Below are 20,178 nucleotides of genomic sequence, written 5' to 3'. Positions count from 1 at the left end.
CAACAGCCCACCCTCCCGGCCCCCTCTGCCGGGTGGCCTTATCCCTCCTGCACCAGCTTCAGCTTCCCACATATCCACCCTGCCCCAAGGAAGGCCTTCCCTTCCTAACTCTGGTCACTCTCTACCTGTCTGCCTATCACCCACTGCTCTGCCTTCACAGTACCCAGCATTTGTCGCAAACTTAACTCAAGCATCTACTGCTCCTTTAACGTTCCCCCCACATCAGTAGGCTCCCCCCAGAGCCGGAAAGACGAACGTTCTCTTTCCTGGAGCATGCCAGGTGCCTAACATACAGTTCTCCATCAAACATCCACGAAGAGCCTCCATCTGTCCTTCCCAAATATTATTTCGACTGGTGTTTCTCAGAGAATGACTCTTGCAGACCCTTTACCACCTTGTTCACTCCACCCTGGACATGACGGTTTGTCACCATTCCTCTTACAAGCCTCGCACGGACGCTGCCCAGTGTGGTCGGCTGACATTCACCGTTGCCCCTGGCGAGGTGCTCACTCAAGACTAAGCGTGGAGAAACTTTTACACAGCAACTCAGAGTCAGTTCCCAACTGCTGGCTCTTGTAATAAAAAACTGGGACTTGTATTCTGTATCTTTTTTTCCCCCTATCCATCTGTATTTGTCTGTTATAAGAGTCTCAATCTTTGTCATACTGGGGAAAAAACTGGTCTGCCATCATAGCCAGTTTGAGAAGACCACCTCAGGCAGTATTACTTTACTAAACGATGAGAACAGTACGTCCTCTCATACTAATTAATGGATTAATATGGGGACTAAGACTGCGTACGTAGCCCAGGTCCCAGACAATGGGCAAGTTCATTTTCCCCTCTGATACCAATTTACTCAATCTTCCTCCCATAATATGGCTCACCTTAAACTGGAAAAAGAATCCAAAAAAATGTTTTAACTGTTTTAGAAAGGAGCGACCCCTCGGATCCACAGCCCAGTGCCCGTTTTGACCAAGGGGAGAAAAGCACCGTCGTACCTGCGTCTCACAGCTTTGCCTCTCTGCCCACTGTCGTGGTCCTAGCTTACGCAGCTGTGAACACAAAGAAATCCAAGGTTCTCACAAGTCAAGGACATGACTATTTTGGCTCTAGTAAGCGTGACACCAGTACTGCCATCCACTGAAGGTGTAAACTTTGTGTCTAATTGCACACACAGTTGTTAGGAACTGGGTCTAAGTTAACCCTCCCCCACACACCAGCCTTGAGGACCAGCTCTGCTCACCCCATGCCCTCTGCCTCATATTTCACATTCGGCGGGGGTGGGGGTGGTGGGGTGGGGGGGTGGGGGGGCGGGTGTCGTCTTAGCAGCTGGAAACTCCCCACAGCTCTGACTCTTGAAACTGGCTTTCCCTAATGATTCACTGAACTTGGCCTAAGCTGCCTATTATTTGCCTGAAGATTCATCAGTTACTATTAATTATTGCACCTTGGCTCAACATTAACTGTTCGCCCGTTTTCTTCTTTATTTTTTGGCCACACCTCGCGGCATTTGGGATCTTAGTTCTCCGACCAGGGATCGAAACTGTGCCTCCTGCATTGGAAGCGTGGAATCTTAACACTGGACTGCTAGGGAAGTCCCCATTTGCCCTTTATCCACTCACCAGACAGTAGGACACACAACAGCTAGCTACACTGCCAGCAAAACCACAGGTAAAAACCCATAAGTGCCCTGGGGCATTCCAGGCTGGACACAGGGGGGCATTCCCAAGAAAACACAACATAGTAGCTCACAAGTATTCAATCAGAAAAGATCTACCAGCTAAGAAAGTATATGCAATGCTGCCCCACTTCCCAGTCCTGCTCTTCCCTGGGCCTAGATGTCACCATAAATTCCAAATATTGCTACTAGTTCCTAGTATAAACCAAAGCTTCATTTCATCATGAGTCAAATTACCGTGAAACAGATACTATAACGCAGGAAAAGAGGAGCACCAGGAATCTGCTTTCTAAACGCAGATGACGGGGTAAGGAATTCCATCTTTCCTCATGCTATTGGTCTGTCTGATGCAAGGCTGCAATGAAAACCACAGAAGGATGACCGGGTAGTTGAACGGACCACTCAAAATAATGCAATATGCAACAGATGCATGAGTAATAGCTGAAAGCAACCACTCGAAGGTAGAAGGTATAACCAAAAAAAAAAAAAAAAAAACCAAAAAAAACCTGAAGGCCTGTGACATGTACCTCTATTTGGAAAAATGAATGAGTTGGAACTGGCTTTCTGCCATCTTCTATCCTAGGGGAAGAGAGTATTTGCTGAGAAGTAAGACAGACTCTCACATTTCAGGTTTGTTTTGTACAAAAATTGAGAACTTTAGGAATTCTTTGAAATCACGTTTCTAATTACCGATATTATGGAAAAACAGGTGATTTTAAGTGACCCTGGAAGAATAACCAACAGGGCTTTTTAAATTCTGAATGCTCTTTTGCCCTTTAACCTACCTCTCCTGCTTCTTCACCAAAGCCACGTTGCACTTTATAATCTCTCAGAGGAAGGCACCCAGCAAAACTTTACTTGGGGTTCCTGGGGAGGGGGGGTGGTCAACCCCCGATGTTGGCATCCAACAGAACCTACCTTTCACGGAACTCCCATTTCGACCAAAATAAGGAAAAGGTGGCACTGAGCCGGGTAAAGAAACAGCACGTTTCACATTTCCGAGATTTCAAGTTTGTGACAGCTTATTGCCCACAACACAGTGCTGTGGAAAATCTCCAGCAGCTACCCCCTAACCAAATGGCAAAGCAGAGCAGCTTTCTGAGGAAGGGTCAAGCAAGGAGGACCAACCACCCCTGGTTCTCGCCTCCCTCCTCGTCCCTGTCCCCAACAGCTTCTCTCCAGAAATAACTAAATGCATGACATCATCCACAGGGAGAAGACAGAGGCGTGACACCTACCAGGTGCCTATTTATAGCAAGTGTTAACACTCCTCAGGAAAAGACACTAGAAATCTCCTTGGAAACGCCCAAGCCTGTGCTCCCTTTGGAATTCAAGTCTGCTGATACCCATGACTAAGTAACCGCCTTTACAATAAAACCGAAGAGTTAGAGGTACTTACGGCTTCCCCCCGGGGATTCCTGCCAGGTTTGGAGGGATCGTAGGTACACGCATGTGAGGGGGAGGATCAAACCCAACCTGGAAACAGAATAAGGCATCGCAGACTCAGTTTATGCAGGGTAGGCACTTTGTGACACCTCTAAAGACTTTTCACTAGAAACTCAGAAATCCCCAAAGCAACAGAAACAGAAACAGGGACACGTGTTAGCATTTCTCAAAAGAACGATTACAATGCAAAAAAAAAATAATACAGCCACCTCTAAATAACACAGGACACTCTGTTTTGGGAAGTAGGAAGGTGTGTGATTGATCCGTGCATCGAGAACCAGCTTCCCACGGTAAACACGCCCTGTGGACTTAGGATGTTCTACACGTCCAAACAAGTACAAAGAGCAATACGCTGAGTCAGAACAACCTGACTATCAACTTCGGCACTATCGACGTTTTAGGTCAGATAGTTCTTGGTTGGGGGCCGGCCTGGGAATGGCAGGATAATTAGCAGCATCCGTGGCCTCTACCCTCTCAGTGCCAATAGCATTCCCCAGTTCTAATAAACAAAAGTGTCTCCAGATATGACCAAATGTCCCTAGGGGGCAAAATCACCCCGTTTCATACCACTGGTCTAAGTCATTGCTTAGAAATTCACGCATGGACGCTCTGTTTTGTGCACCTTAACGAAGGTACCTAGTCCCTCAGCTGCCCCCTTTGCTTTAAATTATCTCGCCCTCCACTGCACAGCTTTTCCTAGTAGTACAACATAAGGGAAAAAACGATGAACTTTACTATCACCCCAAGTTATTGGAGGTAATGAAGAAGGGAGAGGAGAGAAATGCACGTGACATATTTCAAACAGCCAACAGAAATGACTTAGGGACTTTCATCTGCTATGAGTTACAATCTAGTCCCTTTTCCTGATGCAGTCAAGGACTACATGGTCAATTTTCCCCTTCACATGCAGTTCTGTCTCTTCCTGGTCAAACATGAGGCCATTTACACAGTGGGAGAAGGCAGGACAAGAAGGAGAACCTGCCCCACGGTTTCAGTCCCTTTGTGTTTCTCCCTGTTGAGCTGAGATCACTTCTTACACCTAAGTCACGCTATTGGGTTTAAAGAATAATATAAGCATGGAATGAGAAAATTATGGCTCCTCAAATATTTTTTCCTAAGAATTAAAGAGGAAAAAAAAAAAGAAAACCAACTTCAAGAAACGAATGAAAAGGCTTCTGTGAGCTACTTGAGTCATTTCATCGCCTTCCAAAAAAAAAAAATCTACTTTGGTGGGAGAAAACCAGATGTCCCCTGAACCGCTGAAGTAGCTCCTAAACACTGCCTTTTTTCATCCACAAAAACAGTAAAACAAAAAGCGTTTGGCCTTAACTTAATGAAGCGGCATGCCGATGAAGGCGGACAAGAGGGAGGCGGGCACAGCGAGGACACTGGGTCTTTGTCTGCAGGCGTGGGGACTGCAGGCCGCCGGCCGCTCCTCGGGTCCCGCCCGCCTGCCTGCGCCCACCCACGGCTGCCTGCCTGCCATCCCCGCCATCCCTACCATCGGGGAGCGCCCGTAGGCCACCACGGCGGCCGCGGCCGCGGCCGCGCTCATCTGCGGCGACATGTTGTGGAGGCTGGCGTAGGCGGCACTGGGACTGGTCAGCTCGCCGTTCATGCCCGCGTGGGGCACCATCCCGAAAGGCGCAGGGTACGGACCCGGCACCGCCAGGGGCGTCCTCAGGCCGGCCGCTGCAAGGAAGCACAAGCTGCACGTGACTCACCTGGCCGCTCAGGTCCAGCCTGACCATCAGTTCCAGGGTCCTCTTCGGTGCCCTTCATTATAGGGAAGGAGGAGAGAAGGCTGGGGGGAGCAGAGGGGTACCAACTCCAAATCCTACACAGGGTCCCTTCTTCCCTGGAGCTGAATTCATCTCCAGGAAAGAATGGACCCCAGCGGAAGAACTGCCCACACATTTCCTCCTCGGTCGGTACACTGGGCAACACTGGGAACCAGGGAGATTAAGCAGCATTATTGCACCCAATTCACAGAAGGCTAACCAAGGCACAGGCACCACCTGTTGACTTAAAACCAAAAGAAGGTTTTCTTGATAAAATCCAAGATTTCTCCTTCAGCCCAAACTTTCCATTACCTGCTACCAATTCCAAATGAAAACCTGATCCTGGATTTATGTAAACCAGAGCACAGGTTTAGGGGGAATATTCTGGGGCCTCTCTTCCTCTGGACCCAGAGTGTTACATTTTTCCTTTGCCAGGGTGGAAGATAAAGTTAAAAGTTATGAGTTTATTCAGGGGCTGGAGTCCCAGTGAAACCCTCCCAACTTCTCCTGAAGGAGAGACCGTGATTTCCGAGGGATATACCGGCAGAACACCGGCCAACTAAAGCAAGCAAGAAGCACACTTGGGCCAGTCAGACAGGCTGTTTCAGTCAATATTAGCAAACTCAGACACACAATGATAGTTTGGTAAGGAGCTTACAGGCGGAATAATTATCAGAAACTTTATTGAAGTCCCTGGGATTTGGATTATTTGGAAATAAAAGAAAAGCCAAATGTAAACAGTCAGAGACTGAACAGGGTGCAGCTGCTGAAACCCAAGGACAAACATCTGTTTCTTATCATGGCTTTTCAGAGATAGGAAGGAGGGAGGGGGGCAGAAAGTGCATCTCATATTCACGAGGAAACTGCATGAGAGCTGAACTGACGAATCAAGTTGGGAAAGGGAAAAACAAAACACAGCCCACAAGGGGCAATGCCCTACCCGCTTGGTTAACGAGGGGGTCCATGGCTGGAGGCTTGCCGAGGCCTGGACGTAGTCCTGGAGTGGCGCTGGTGCCCGGCGTTGGCATGTCACTCCGAGGTGTCGGTGTGCTGGATTTCAGAACAGGCGTGCTGGCTTTTTCATGCTGGTATCATTAAACAAATTAAACGAGTATTATTTTTAATCCAAGCCATATTACACAATTTATCACAACAGCAGCTGGGGCACTGGGCACCTTCTAGCTACTCCCTCAGCCAATTTTCATAAATCCACACAATGTTGACAGCATTAACTTGTGAGGGAGAAATGTTGACCTTTCCTCTTCCTGCCAGAATTAAAACTCTAGCTAGAGACACAGAACATGATCACACTCCTTCCTCCGCAGATTTTATTTTAAAAAGTATTTTTTCATCAGGCTTGTGGACTCTGGATCTAGGCCAAGTTAGAGTGATGACCACCCAGAGGAAAGTTCCCGGTCACTCAGAAGCGAATGCCCCGGTCATCGAGAATGCCAGAGGAAGGACCCCCTTTCTACCTTCGCCTCTTAATGGTAGTGGGATTGAGACTAACAGTGAGAGACAGCGGAGCCATCAATCTGATGAGAAGCAAACTAGCAACTCAGAGGCAAAAGCCCTAGACCTAGTCCTATCATTTTGAGAGATGTGCCTAAAAAAATAACTCTTTGGCATTCAGCAGCTTCACCCATTTGCCTACGTAACCAGAGTGGACCCACTAGTGCAGGGGCCTTCAGGAGTCAAGATAGTAACAGGGTCACAGGGCATCTTCTTCTGCAGCTTAACCCTTCATGTCCTTTTAATCAGTCTGAGACGCACTCTGGGGTAGCAAAGAACATGGGCTAGAGAGACCCCAGTTCCCTCTGGCCTTGGATCTGACGAGCTGTGTAAACCTGGCAAATTCCTCCAGCTCCCCTCCCCATCAGTGAAATGGGATAATGCCTTGAGGGACTAGTGTAGGGATTAACTGCAGGGTTGTTATGGTGCAGTTATGGTGAGTGAAGAGATGAGATACTCCACGATGTTTGTTGAATGACTGAAACCATGAATGGGCCTGATGTACCCGCATCCCTCCCCGAGTTCCAGGCTTCCCCTGGTGCCACCTTGAGTACATCACCTTCTGCCCAGCAACCCAATCACAACATGGCCCAACAGGATGAGTCAGTCTAAAACCAGGGGAAGTGCACCAAGAAAATGAGGACTTCTTAGGACCTAAGGCATTTGAACCATTTGCCAACTAGGAAGTTTCAGAGAGCCTATGCCAGGAACATATCCCCCAAGTAAGAAGGCAATGGGCATGGAAGCTTGTTATCTCTCTCTAATCATGGCCCAAAACAGACGACCCAGAGGGCAAAAGTAATCACCACGGGGACAGAAAGCAGAACGATGAGCTTCACTTTTTTTTTTTTTTTTTTTTTTTGCGGTACGCGGGCCTCTCACTGTTGTGGCCTCTCCCGTTGCGGAGCACAGGCTCCAGACGCGCAGGCTCAGCGGCCATGGCTCACGGGCCCAGCCGCTCCGCGGCATGTGGGATCTTCCCGGACCGGGGCACGAACCCGCGTCCGCTGCATCGGCAGGTGGACTCTCAACCACTGCGCCACCAGGGAAGCCCTGAGCTTCACTTTTAAACCCTTAAAAATGTAACTCTCAATTAGTAAAAACACCACATTTCAAATACTTTAGGGAACCTCTGGTTCCCCGAGAAAACTAAACTGCTAAATAGGCAAGTGACAGTTCTTATGACCTACCAAGCTCATTTCTTTGGATTTCAAAGAAGTGGAACTTCCCGAGGAGGCGGTGGATGCCGGGCTGCTGGAGGCGTCTTTCTTTAGCAGACGGTTTTTGTCGATCCCATTTTCCCTGGGTGAGTGGGCGGGGCTTGCTCGTGGAGACGAGGGGTCCTCAACAAGCACAAGCAAAGGGCTCGTGATTTCACTTATAATGGACGGATCTTTCCACACCAATTCGCCAAATTAAAGGAGAGCCCTGAAAGTCCTTTAGATTTGGGGGATTTGAGGGTGTGCACCTAATACTGCTATTACAATGAATAAGATGGTGTTTGTGAGTGCACCCATGAAGACACCATAAAGAAACAAATCTAGAAACAATCATATCTTCCCTCATGCTCAAATACTTTGCCCAGAGGGCACGGGACAGAAAGAAACACCAGACACCAACTTAGGAATCCAAAATGGTTAGGGAAACAGATTTTTTTTTTAAAGGAAACAAAAGTTTGTGTCGGTTTTAGACACTTATTGTTCCATCCATGAACAACCATTAAATCCTTAACGTGTAAAGTTGCAAAAGACCAAAATATGGTGGTTCCACTTCCTTTCTCTCACAAGTCACTCGGAAAATAAAGTTTGATAAAGAGAATGGTTACCTCATTAGACACATCCACAACTAAGTTGTCATCACTTTTGTCACCATCACTGTCCTGAAAAAAAATAAATTTTAATGCCATTTACTAAAGGGTTTGAGGCTCAATTAAATTTCTGTAGCTCTTGGTAGCAGACAGACTAGCAAATGACCTGGGCTCCCTTCCAGAATGCCAGTCCTGGTAATTAATACCACCGTCTCCCCTTCGCATCTGACCTGGGGAGGTGCAAAGACCCAGGAAGGAAACTCTGCTGCAGCAGCACACCAGCTATACAATCACAATGTGTACACAACAGGTGATGGCAAGTCATAAAACTTGGCGCACAGTAAGGGCTCAATAAATGTTTGCAGCAGCTGAATCTCTCTTATAATCTGAAATCTGCACATCCTTATCTCAGAGAACTTTCCCCACTGGATTTCAAATTAAGAACACAATTTCACGTCATTCCTTTTTTGTGTATCACCTTGAAGGCTGCCAACAATTCTAGTGTTCATGGACAATTCATAATTATAAAGACAAACTTGAACCCTGTTCCCATGGGGTTACTAGTTACTACAAAAAATTAAATAAAGGAAACAAAAAACTACAAACAACAAAGCTAGCTACTGGCTGGAATAATGTACCAAGATCTAACCTCATGATAAGAATAAAGCTCTTTAGCAATCAGCTTGGAATATTCTTGAGATGGAAGGAAGATAGGATGGCAGTATCTGGAGGGCCCTGGCATCCTACGTTAGGGCTTTTAATGTCTTGACATAAAGCCATAAAATTGGCTAATCAGAGGAAACTCCAAGGTTGCATGCACTGAGTTTGAAAAAGCTTCAGAAAAGCTGTTCAATTCAACGTGATCATTCCTAAATCAAATTCAGGGCAGGCTGAAGAAGTCTACTTTCTTAGCCAAAAGGCCTTAAATGTCTTTTATTGCAGAGTAATACAATGGACATACGGAAAAATAGGCTATCGCAATGGGCCCTATTCTCAAAAAGGAGCAGGCCCCTGGTTTATGATCTACACAATTCTTTTACTGATGTCACTGTCAAGAATACACAAATAATGTTGGAGACATATTAGTACAAGTGCAGGTGTCACCCATTAGCTTTTTGTGGCCCCCAAGTCCAGCTAGAAAGGTACCCTCAACTCTAAATTCATGTCTTAAAGGTTTTATCTAGCCATACCTAAAGCATTAAGTGTGGGAGACCCAATTTACTTTCTTCAATAATGTGTTACTAGATATACTTTTAGTCATCGTTATAAAGGCACCATGCAATTCACTAGCAATAACAAAAGATTACAACCAATGAGGAAGCCTGGGTAATAAAAATAACAGGATATTGAAAGAAATATTTTCATGCAATAAAAGAAAAAATTAATACTACAGAAAATTTACTTTCTCTTAGTAAAGCCCACAGAAAAGCACAAACATTGTCCGGTGTTAAGAAACCCAGGGTGCGGGAATTCCCTGGTGGTCCAGTGGTTAGGACTCCACACTTCCACTACAGGGGGCATGGATCTGATCCCTGGTTGGGGAACTAAGATCCTGCATGCCACACGGTGTGGCCAAAAAACAAAACAAAACAAAAACAAACAAAAAAAAAAACCCACTGATTAAAAAAAAAAAAAGAAAGAAAGAAACCCAGAGTGGTGGTGACTAAGTATAAGCCAAAGGGGATTCCCTTTAGGAAAAAAAAAACCCAGTATAAAAATAGTTAATGTAATGTACAGACCAAACTGGCAAAAGGTAGCAAATAACTAATTTATTATAATGGAACTGTGCAGTGAGTCCTTAAGTAGTCTGAAATTTAAATCTTAGCTTTGTACTGGACCGTTCTGCAAATTTAAACCTTCACAGTACAGTATACACCTGTCATCAAACATCTAAGGTCTGAGTCCTTTGCCCCAGGTTCTCCAACATCATCTCAATACATCACCATCAACTACCTACACAACTAGACATACCTAGTACAAACAGGTTACAAAAAAGTCATGCAGAGCTATGGATTCTAGATCCCTCACTACTAAATAACTTATCTACAGAGCAACTTGGAATTCTATCATTGGCAAATTTGCAAATTTCTGTATGTCGTGCACTTTCTTGACTAGCTTATTAACAGTTGATGCCATATATAAACGTACTTGTGTGGGATACTGGCTCTGGGCAAAAGATAAGGGGCAAATATGTGCTAAAAAGGCTTGGGCTGTGGTGGGGAGACCAACAACTTGGGTTCTTGGGATGTCATTATGGTACAAAGTATGGACCAATTTGAGGACCTCTGGCAAAATATCCAATCCTAGGCTCTCACTTTGGGAATCCTAACATGGTGATAAAGAGCATGGATCCTGGAGTCAGACCGTCTCCAGGCTGTGCCGCTAATTCTGACCTTGGGCAAATCACTTAAAAGTTCTGTGCTTCACTTCCCTTATCAATGAAATGGAGGGATGGTACAAAACTCACAGGGTTGTTTTGAGAGTTAAATGAAACAAGCCACGTAGAAGCACACAGTACCTGACGCTAACTTGAGATGTTGCCCAAGAAATGTTACCCACAGTTAGCCATTGGCTTGCGCCAGCCCGCAGGAAACAGAGGTCTCGCGTGGAAACCTCCACACAGCCTGCACAGCAGCCAGCCAGAGGTAGACACTTCTTCCTCCAGGGGCAGTGGGGAGTGGCCTAAATTGAATTCTACTCCCACACTGTTCCTGAGAATGTGTGCATCCTGAAACAGACACTCTGGGACACACAAGGAAACTACAAGGCATCTGTCAGCTGCAATGTTTATGACCCCGAGACCAGAACCAATGGCCATTTGGCTTGGTTTGCTCTCCTCGTGAATGCGGTATTAGCTAGATCTAAGTCAAGAGTCCTCACATCCAGTCGCGTGATCTCATCTGTAGTGTTTGAACGAGACACCCCCAATGTTTCTTCTGGGTTTTTTTACCATGGACTTTTATCACTATACTGCTCTCTGTGGAAGAGGACGAACTCTGCCTTAAGACCTAATACGAGCCTGAATATATTACCAGAATGGCATTCAAAAAGGTAGTTGGTGACACCAAATTCTTGCCCTTGTTATTTTAGCAGGACAGGCTACCAAATTTGCAAGGTCTAGGACAAAATGAAAATACAGGCCCTAGCCTCAAAACTGAGAATTTGAAGAAGGTGGAGAGCAGAGCATGAAACCAATGGTGAGGCGGGGCCCCTGCAAGACCAGGGCCAGTGCAGCTGCACAGGCCGCACACCATGAAGCCAGCCCTACAATTTTGTATTCCGTCTTATGAGTAACTACAGCAGAAAGGCTAAAATTTAATACTGAGCCTGGCAGATGCATAATTTACAACTCAAGATGGAAATAATATCCTACAATGTAAGAATCTATCCTCTTGATAGTATTATTTTAAGGGATGTGAAATTGTCACTAAGATCTTAGAGTCCTTTGTATACTCACTTAGAAGCTGAGCAAGGAAGCAAACCAATATTATTTCAAGTCCTTTATTTACTTACATAGTGGCTGGAGTCCTTATCGTCCACCTTTCTTTTTTTGATGTCATTGGAAAACTCGGGTCCATTTCTACGTTTATCTGTGCCTCTTAGACTGTCTGAGACCAAGAGGGAGTTACTCTGCAAGACAAAAAAAATTAATCAAAGATTTCTTCCCAGGTCTCCCTGTATACATGAAAACCCCACCTGGATGTGATAGCTGGTTTAGAAAGGTGATGCCTACATGGCCTTTCATTCCATTTAATTTGTCTCATCTGAAGACTTTGATGGCAAACATTTATAGAGATTTAAGCACTTAAAAGGGAGACCCTGACTATGCACTCAAGCCATCCAAAGCCTGGTGGATCCTTCAGGCCCTGCTCACTTAAAATGTTCTTCTGTTCTGTTTGCTGTTAGAGAAATGGGAGCCTGCTGTTTATATGTGGATGTGTTTTTATTCTTTCCCACTGAGACTCCCTGGTCAGGAATAAGAATGGCCTATGAGCAAAACCTGAGATCACTCTATTAGACATATTCTGTGACTGTACGAGTCAATGTGTGCCTCTCTAAAAAGACACAAAGAGAACGGGTGGGATTAACAGCATGGTTTCCTAAAAGGCAAATCACATTTTCCACAGTAACAATGAAGGAACTCTTTTGAGTTCTTCTAATTTATTGTTGAAAATAAGATTTGGTGTTCCTTGCCAAGAGCCCTGAAATTTAAGACCCAAAGCAGGAATTCCAGCCAGTGAATCTTCAACAGCAAGGCCAGCTCCCACACACAAAAGCAGGAACAAGGGCTAATCTTTTCCACAAACCACACAGGATACTTTCATTCACATGTGCTGAGTATGAACTGTTGACCCAAAGAAAACAGGCATTTTAGATATTTGAGGGTCACATGACACGATGTGACATCCCTTCAATTCCCATCTCCCCTCGGGGCTAAAGCATCAGAACATGTTACAATGAGTTCTTTTAAGCGTGGGATTAGCATAGGCAAGGGGGCAATTTGTTCAGTGATGTGTTACTGCCTTGAACAATGCTGAATGGGCTGTGCAAAAACTTTCTTTCTCAAAGCCCAGATAACCTCAATTTCTGAAAGGTGTTGAAGAACTAAATCGGGGAGTCCAGGGCCAACAAACAGTAATGTTAACCTTTCTCTGCCACAATATAAAATAGAAGGGGCCTGGGGAAACCTTTAAGTTAGACCACCTCTAATGCAATAGTACGTACCATGAGCAAATCTTTAATGGTCCATTTTTAGAGGACATGGATGGGTCTTCGTTCCTAACCAGCCCAAGGAAATTAGCCAGGTGGCTGGCTCTCAAAACTCCCCCGTGAAAACCGTGAACCCCACCATGGGAACGTTCTCAGCTCAACCACACACAGGAGGAAATCAAAAGTGGGAACCAGAAGGCATTCTGAAGCCTCTTTGCCCACTTCAGAGGCTGCCTCTGAAGCAGCTGAGCTTTCATTCACGACCGTTCAAGCTCCACAAATGCCAGGAGGCTTACATAAAAGCAGGGGGGAGGGACCAATGCAATTCAATATAGAGAAGCTCAGAATAACGTCTTGAGCTCAGTGTGGGGCTGAAAGGTGAGCTGGCTGGATCCCTGAACTAATTACATTGGTAAATATCTGCTAAAAACTAACCCCTCTGACCCAGACCCACAGCCTGACAGGTCGCAGGAGACTTAACAAAACTGCAAAGTGCTTATATGCTGGGGAGGGGAGAAGCAGCTTGAGCTCATGTGGGAAAAGTGTCCATACACACCTGTCTGTGTTCTAGATTATGTCAGCCCCGAAGTCTCCTCCTCCAGACTCAGACCAGATACATCAAGGGCAAGGCTGTATCATTCTCAACTTGACATCTACCCACTTGCCCAGCAGAATGTAGCATAGAGTTGGTGTCCACTCATAATTTAAAAGTTAGTCTCCTTCCCCAGGGTCCCCTGTGTAGCCCTCCCGCTGTAATTAGCACTGGGCATCCAAACCACTCAGCCATCCAAAGACAGCTTTTTAATGATCTGAGTTTTTGAATGTCAAGCGGTACTGTGAACATAAAAGTAAACGACACGCCTATTAGGAACAATGCAATTTCTGCTAGAAAAAATAACATTTCTCTGGCTGGACCTGTAAGCCTGTCAAGCTTTGAGGCTTCTGCGTCTCCATATCAGAAGTTAAATTCCCGTTTGAACAGCTTAAGTGAGGCCTATAATCTGAATGCGACTTGCAAAGCTCTGAAAGTTCTTCTAAATTTAGATGGGGCTGGTAATTAGCACCCTTGCTTATCTGAAAATTGGCTCCATTCAGATGGAAGATTGAGACAAGTTACAAAACGAAATGTCTCATCATACCTTTGATGCTGTAAAACTGATTCAAAACAAGGTAGCAAAGAGTACGGGCTGCAGAGGCCTGGGAGAGCCACAGTCCAGAGTCAGGGGGTGCCTGGCTCACGCTGCAGTCCCACCAAAGACGAACCACCTTCTTTTACCCTTGTTCCCGTGAAACTTGCTTGCTGTGTGTAATTGCCCCTGACATCCTCCAGCCCTGACACTGCTTTCATTGTTGCTCTTGACTTAAGCAGATAGTTCCAGCCTAATGGACTTCCTTTGCTGTTGGCAAGAAAAACAGTCTAGCTTAACTACTGCCTACGTGACCCTAATCCTCATGGTTACCTCACTTGCTCCCCAGAAACCCAGAAGTGACTACATGGGTAGTACTGGACGTCTCCTAATACCGTTAAGTCTTCTTCCCTCGTGCCGCGTTTTGTTCTCACGTACTGTCACATTCCTCAGGGCTCAGAAGTGGAATACAGTCATTTTGATGGTTGTTCTGAGCCACTTGACACATATTTTAAGAATGGGTACTGACTGAATATCCTTTGGATCCTTCAAAATTTAGGGTTTTACCTTGATTTCTTAGATTTGAATGAGGAGAAGACAGACTCACATTTAACATTAAAATTTAATATTTAATCAACATTTCAGAAGAGCCTGTTTGTAAAAAGAATAAAACTGAGGTTGCTTTGCTTTAAGTTACTGAAAAAGTCATGCATTCTAAACACTGAAGATAATTAGGACCAAACTTCTCAAGACGCCAAAGCAACCTTAACACATATTCATCCTCTTCATCCTCCTCAATTTATCTAGAGGATGTTCAGAGAGGGAGGCAATTTGCCTAAAGTCAAGAAGCACTATCCGTTAAGTCAACTTGCCTGTGCTCCCAGAAGAAGTGATTTTTAAACTCGGTTTGTATACATCAAATACCTGTACCCAAATACTTGACCCCCAAATACTTCTCATTTAAAAGTCACATTGGCTCTTTAACCTATTAAGCTGAATATTCTAATGTGACATAATAATGCCTACTGCATGCTATCTCTGATTCCCCCCACCTCCTAATCACAGACACACCTTGATTTACTTGGTTATATGCCCACCATAACAAAATTGTGAACATTAAAAAAAAAAAAAAAAAAAAAGAACATTTTACAGCCTACTTTTAAATGACCTGAAAACAGTCCCAAGTTCCTGGCTTTCCACTCATGAATCCTGCCATTTACAACCCAAGATGCACACTAAAAAAGACCCCAGCAGAGAGCAACAACGCAGCCCAGGTACTCACAGCACTGGCTTCCTGCCACATCAACCACCAAGAACAGTGGTTCCACAGACCTATTTGCTGCTGCAGCCTTCTCTTCCCAGAGTCCATATCTTGAAAGATATGTATCGACCAAACAGCATTCATCAAGTAAAATTCCCCTTTCAAATTTTTATTTGCCAGAGTTTTTTAATCAACATGAGAATTAGTGTTACCACACTGACTGATATACTCTAATTCTAGCCAAGAAACCTGATGTTTTATTTCACCTTGCAGCTGGTAAAATTTAATCATCTGCCAGACTTTTTCAAACACTGTAATTATTGGGCAGACTTCTACAAATGTTCTGAGAACTGGGATTTCCAGACTGTATATAAGTTTTCCTTTGTTTAAAAAATTTTCTTAAGAACCAAACAAAATCATCTTATTTACCTTATGTCTTCTGTAAGAACTCAAAGTAGAAGTTTTATACAGTCCACGGGGGATATTACAAATCTGAGCATATCAAGATCTAAAAACCCATTATGTTTTCAAAACAAGCTAAAATTTGAAAACCATGATGATTTTTTGCACCTAACAAGTTGCACACATTGACGGGAATAGAGCCAAGTAAAACGATAAAGGGAGAGGCAGACCAGACAAGTCTCTGAAGAAAACAAGATCCCTCTGAAATGTTCAGTACCAGAGACAGAGTGTCTAAAAGACCTGTTAGGCCAACCGGCATGCTTTTCTCTCCATTTATATATAGAGACTACACATGAAATGGCTTGATGAGGTGTAAGAACAGAGAAAACGTTATGAACCACAAGAAGGGACCCATCCCTCCTAAAATGTGAAATATCTGAGAACCTAAAACCTCAATGGGCAACTGCACTGACAACAGATGAATTGTTCACTGTGGTTACCCTGTGCTTCCTGAGGGTCACTTCCTGCACTAACAGTGATGTGATGGTTAAGAACAGGTACAAGAGTGAGCAGAAAAGCTGCTGAGAAAAGAAAAAGTAGGAGGTCTTCCAATATTACAACTGGTGTGCACTCCTTGAGTGGTCAGATCCAGAGCACCATTTCCCATATAGGTGAACCATGTTTTATAAAAACACACACCAGAACCATTCCCTGCTGAGTGGGCACATGTTAACTAGAGAGTTGGTGGCATGTGAACCCAGTGGGTAGAAGTGGACAGTGTATTCTCTTAAAGTAAAAATAAACATGCAGGGCTTCCCTGGTGGCGCAGTGGTTGAGAGTCCGCCTGCCAATGCAGGTGACACGGGTTCGTGCCCCGGTCCAGGAAGATCCCACATGCCGCGGAGCGGCTGGGCCCGTGAGCCATGGCCGCTGAGGTGCTCCGCAACGGGAGAGGCCACAACAGTGAGAGGCCCAAGTACCACAAAAAAATAAATAAATAAATAAATAAATAAATAAACAAACATGCAAACACGCAAGTACTGAACCATACCTTCATATAAGAAGCTACCATGTAAGTAGAAGAGTCTTTAGAACTTCAAAAAGCATTCAGTCGAATCAGAAGAAAATGTCAAGAGTTGGACTCTGTACCACCTTTATTCTGACCATTCTAGACAATAATGTTTCTATTTCATGCTCTGAACACCCACCCCCTCAAGACCAAGGTAAAGAGACTCAGCTGCTTTAATATGAATAAAAAATAGTCTTTAAAGTCTTGTTCCAAAAATTTTACTTTTCTTTGGCAATTTAACAGGAATGGTTGTTCATGTATACAGAGGTATCTTGGAAGGTAAACTCCAGAATATATAAAAGAAAGCATGTTTACATTGTCAGTGTGGACAAAACCCTTTATAAGAGTATTCATGTATCCTTCACCTATCCTGAGACCTCAAAGCAATTCTTCTGCCAACCAAGTCTAAACGTTGAAGCCACCAGCAGCAAATGTGAAAGGAAAACCCGTTCATGGAAACAGCAAAAGTGAGACAGGTTTCCCTAATGTGAAAATAATGCACATTATTCAAATAGATTTCTTTAGCTGCCATGCTAATTCCCCTTGGGAACAGTGTCCTCCTCACAGGAAAAGTGTCTGTGTCAGAGGTACAGATTGGAAACTCATGACACCTCATTTATCCTCAGTTACACTAAGGCAGTGGGAACCTAATTTGCTAGCACACTCTACACTGACAATTAACTTCTCGGTGAACATTAAAACAATTAGGTAAGGACGCACCCCATCACATCTGTGCGCCTTCTCATCCCCACCTGGTACCAATTAAGCCATCACCCTGTGTGGTACTTCGCACTGCAGTCCAGTTGGTCATTCACGTATTCTGTGTGACAAATGCTTTTTATTTTTTTGGTGGTATGCGGGCCTCTCACCGCCGTGGCCTCTCCTGCTGCGGAGCACAGGCTCCGGACGCGCAGGCTCAGCGGCCATGGCTCACGGGCCCAGCCGCTCCGCGGCACGTGGGATCCTCCCGGACCGGGGCACGAACCCGTGTCCCCTGCATTGGCAGGCGGACTCCCAACCACCGCGCCACCAGGGAAGCCTGACAAATGCATTTTTAACCTATAAGATTAACGGATCCCCACTTGTCAACAGTGAAGAGTGGAAGCAAGTGGAGACATGTGGAAATCACATCTTGGAAGGCTGGCTGTGAAGCAGGCCTAAAGGGTACATGTCTATTTTTCATATTGTTTAAAGGCAAAATATGTGAAAAAACAAAAAAACAGGGTGTTCTTGCACCTCGATCTAAGAACTTGGCACTGTCGGACGCAGATGGGCGACTCAGGAGGATGCTCAGAATAAAACGGAGCCATAGACATACACACCCAGTGAGTACCTGGGCTGGAAGAAGTACTAAACCACAAAATGCCGTCGGCATCACTCTCTACATCCACAGATTGCCCTTCCACCCTCCTTCTCCAGGTAAAACAAAATAAAACCAATAAAAACTTTGGAGCTCATAACAAATATAACTATTTAAAAATAATCTTTAAATGACCTCGTAACACCTTCATTCCCCTAATCAGGACCGTGGTCATAGCAAACATCAAATTTGTATTTCGAACCTTTTCTAGAAGCATGTTTTCAAAGTGCTCTTCATTCTCCAGCCCCTGATGAGATGCTTCTACTGCAAGAAAAGGTCCTGAAACTAGAAAGCACTGGGTCAGGACTTGACTGTGGTATCTGGATATCTGATGGCACTTAACCCATCTCTCCTCATCAGAAAGACTGAGACACAAAGTTTATTGCTTACGGTGTTCTAGAGGGAATACTGAAAATGATGATCAGGCCAAAAGGAAAATAAAAGTTTACAAAATCTGCTCCAAAGGGTGGGCATTAAGGTTTCTAATTACGGAACACAAAATGAAGCCTAAAAAAGTTTGTGGAGGGAGAAAATAGACTCTACCTGCTTTCTGTTTGTTTAAAGATGCCCTATCCTCACTGAGATCTCAAGGAGGTAAGACCTGAACATTCTCTGGTCAGGCACAGGTCCTGACATCCGCCTGGCAAGCTCCAGCCCCACAGCGAGCAGACACCTCACCTGCACAGGAACACGCCACTCCTGACAAGCAAGAAGCTGCCAGTGCTTTCCTTCCTTCAGGGGGTCACCCTTCTCGTGGCAGTGATGCCGGTTTTCCCAGAAGATCTATTTTTTTAAGCACAGAGCTTTAAATTCTGCCAAAAGAAAAATCTACTGAGGCAACCGCTTCAGAAAACTTAATGTTTTCTTCCACTGCGCCTTAATATTGAGATTTCAGGTGATTCATTTCACTTTTATCCTTTACCTCCAGGAAATTCCTTGACAGAAGTCAGGTCAACAACATTTAGGCGAAAACACCTCCTCCTGGTCCCAGTTTACCTTTGATGAATTTGAGCATCATGAGACTGATCAAGTTCCTAAGAGGCTGGGATGGGTTTTGTGATGCTGACACACTAAGAATCATTAGGAATAGCCACCGGTCATGTGAGCCCTCATTCCACAACAGCCTCACACATTTTTTAAAAAGGAAACCACAAGTAACTACGTTGACGGTGACTAACGACGCATTTACTGTTGTCTGGCTACCCTGCAGGGAGAGCCAGGGAGGACTTTCCTAAAGGCTTGCTACGGTATGGCTGATGACTTCCCATTTGTGGTCCCTAAACCCTCACCCTGCAGACAGCCACCATCACCACTTTATAGAAGGATGAGAAATCTTGCCTGTGCAGCCAGAACTCCACTGGGGTCTGCCTTTGTCCAACACCCATGTTCTTTCTATCACTGTCCCCTTTCCCCCAACACCCACAGTGCCGCAGTCCTAAAGAGCCACTGGGAGACTCTGTGACATTCAAAAAATTAAAATTTCTGAAACAGGCCAAGAGTGAAGTATTCCCCAAAGCAAGCCTCACACCTTACTTCCTCCTTGCTCTCTATATTGCTGAGTGTCGTCTTAGAAAAAAGTGAAGTGATGGGTGGTCCATAACTAGGATCTGGTCCTACCTCTGCCAATAAACTAGTGAAGTACAACAGCTAGAGAAGAAAAAGATAAAGATACCCCCTTACATTAAATAAAGTGATGGCTGTCATAACTACTTTTAAATAAGTTCTAAATGTGAACATAATTTTAGAAATGTTACAGGAGTGGCAACAGGGTCCCTCAGAAAGACATGATCTAAATCTCCACCTCTGTTAATTAACTATATGACCAAAGACACCCAACCTCCTTACTTTGGTGTCTTATTGAGAAAATGATGGTGACGCACCATTTTGACCTCTGAAGTAGATGAAAGTGCTTAGACATTTCTGGGCCAGGAACCCCTCTGGAGAATTTAATGAATGTTATGATCTCTCCTCAGCATTATGTAAGAGCACTGACCCACTCTGCATACAATTTTAGAGGGGTCCCAG

At 44.8% G+C, this 20,178-nt stretch overlaps 1 protein-coding gene across 8 annotated transcripts in view; it reads right to left on the bottom strand.

Moving 5' to 3' along the window:
- The window catches only part of LOC102979815 (transducin-like enhancer protein 1), an 87,141-nt gene that overhangs the window by 19,136 nt on the left and 47,827 nt on the right, over positions 1-20,178 (bottom strand). For 6 of the 8 annotated variants that reach the window (XM_028493852.2, XM_028493853.2, XM_024126882.3 and 3 more), the window contains 6 exons: positions 11,738-11,854; positions 8,243-8,296; positions 7,608-7,760; positions 5,846-5,990; positions 4,626-4,816; positions 3,078-3,154 (listed from right to left, as the gene is read on the bottom strand). In XM_028493852.2, the coding sequence (XP_028349653.1) occupies positions 3,078-3,154; positions 4,626-4,816; positions 5,846-5,990; positions 7,608-7,760; positions 8,243-8,296; positions 11,738-11,854 (737 nt within the window). The remainder of the gene's footprint in view (positions 1-3,077; positions 3,155-4,625; positions 4,817-5,845; positions 5,991-7,607; positions 7,761-8,242; positions 8,297-11,737; positions 11,855-20,178) is intronic. The other 2 variants (XM_028493855.2, XM_028493857.2) reach the window with 1 other exon arrangement.

Source organism: Physeter macrocephalus, chromosome 9 (assembly GCF_002837175.3).
Source record: "Physeter macrocephalus isolate SW-GA chromosome 9, ASM283717v5, whole genome shotgun sequence".
In the NCBI taxonomy this organism is placed as follows: domain Eukaryota; kingdom Metazoa; phylum Chordata; class Mammalia; order Artiodactyla; family Physeteridae; genus Physeter; species Physeter macrocephalus.
This window is presented reverse-complemented; position numbering and strand designations above follow the sequence as displayed.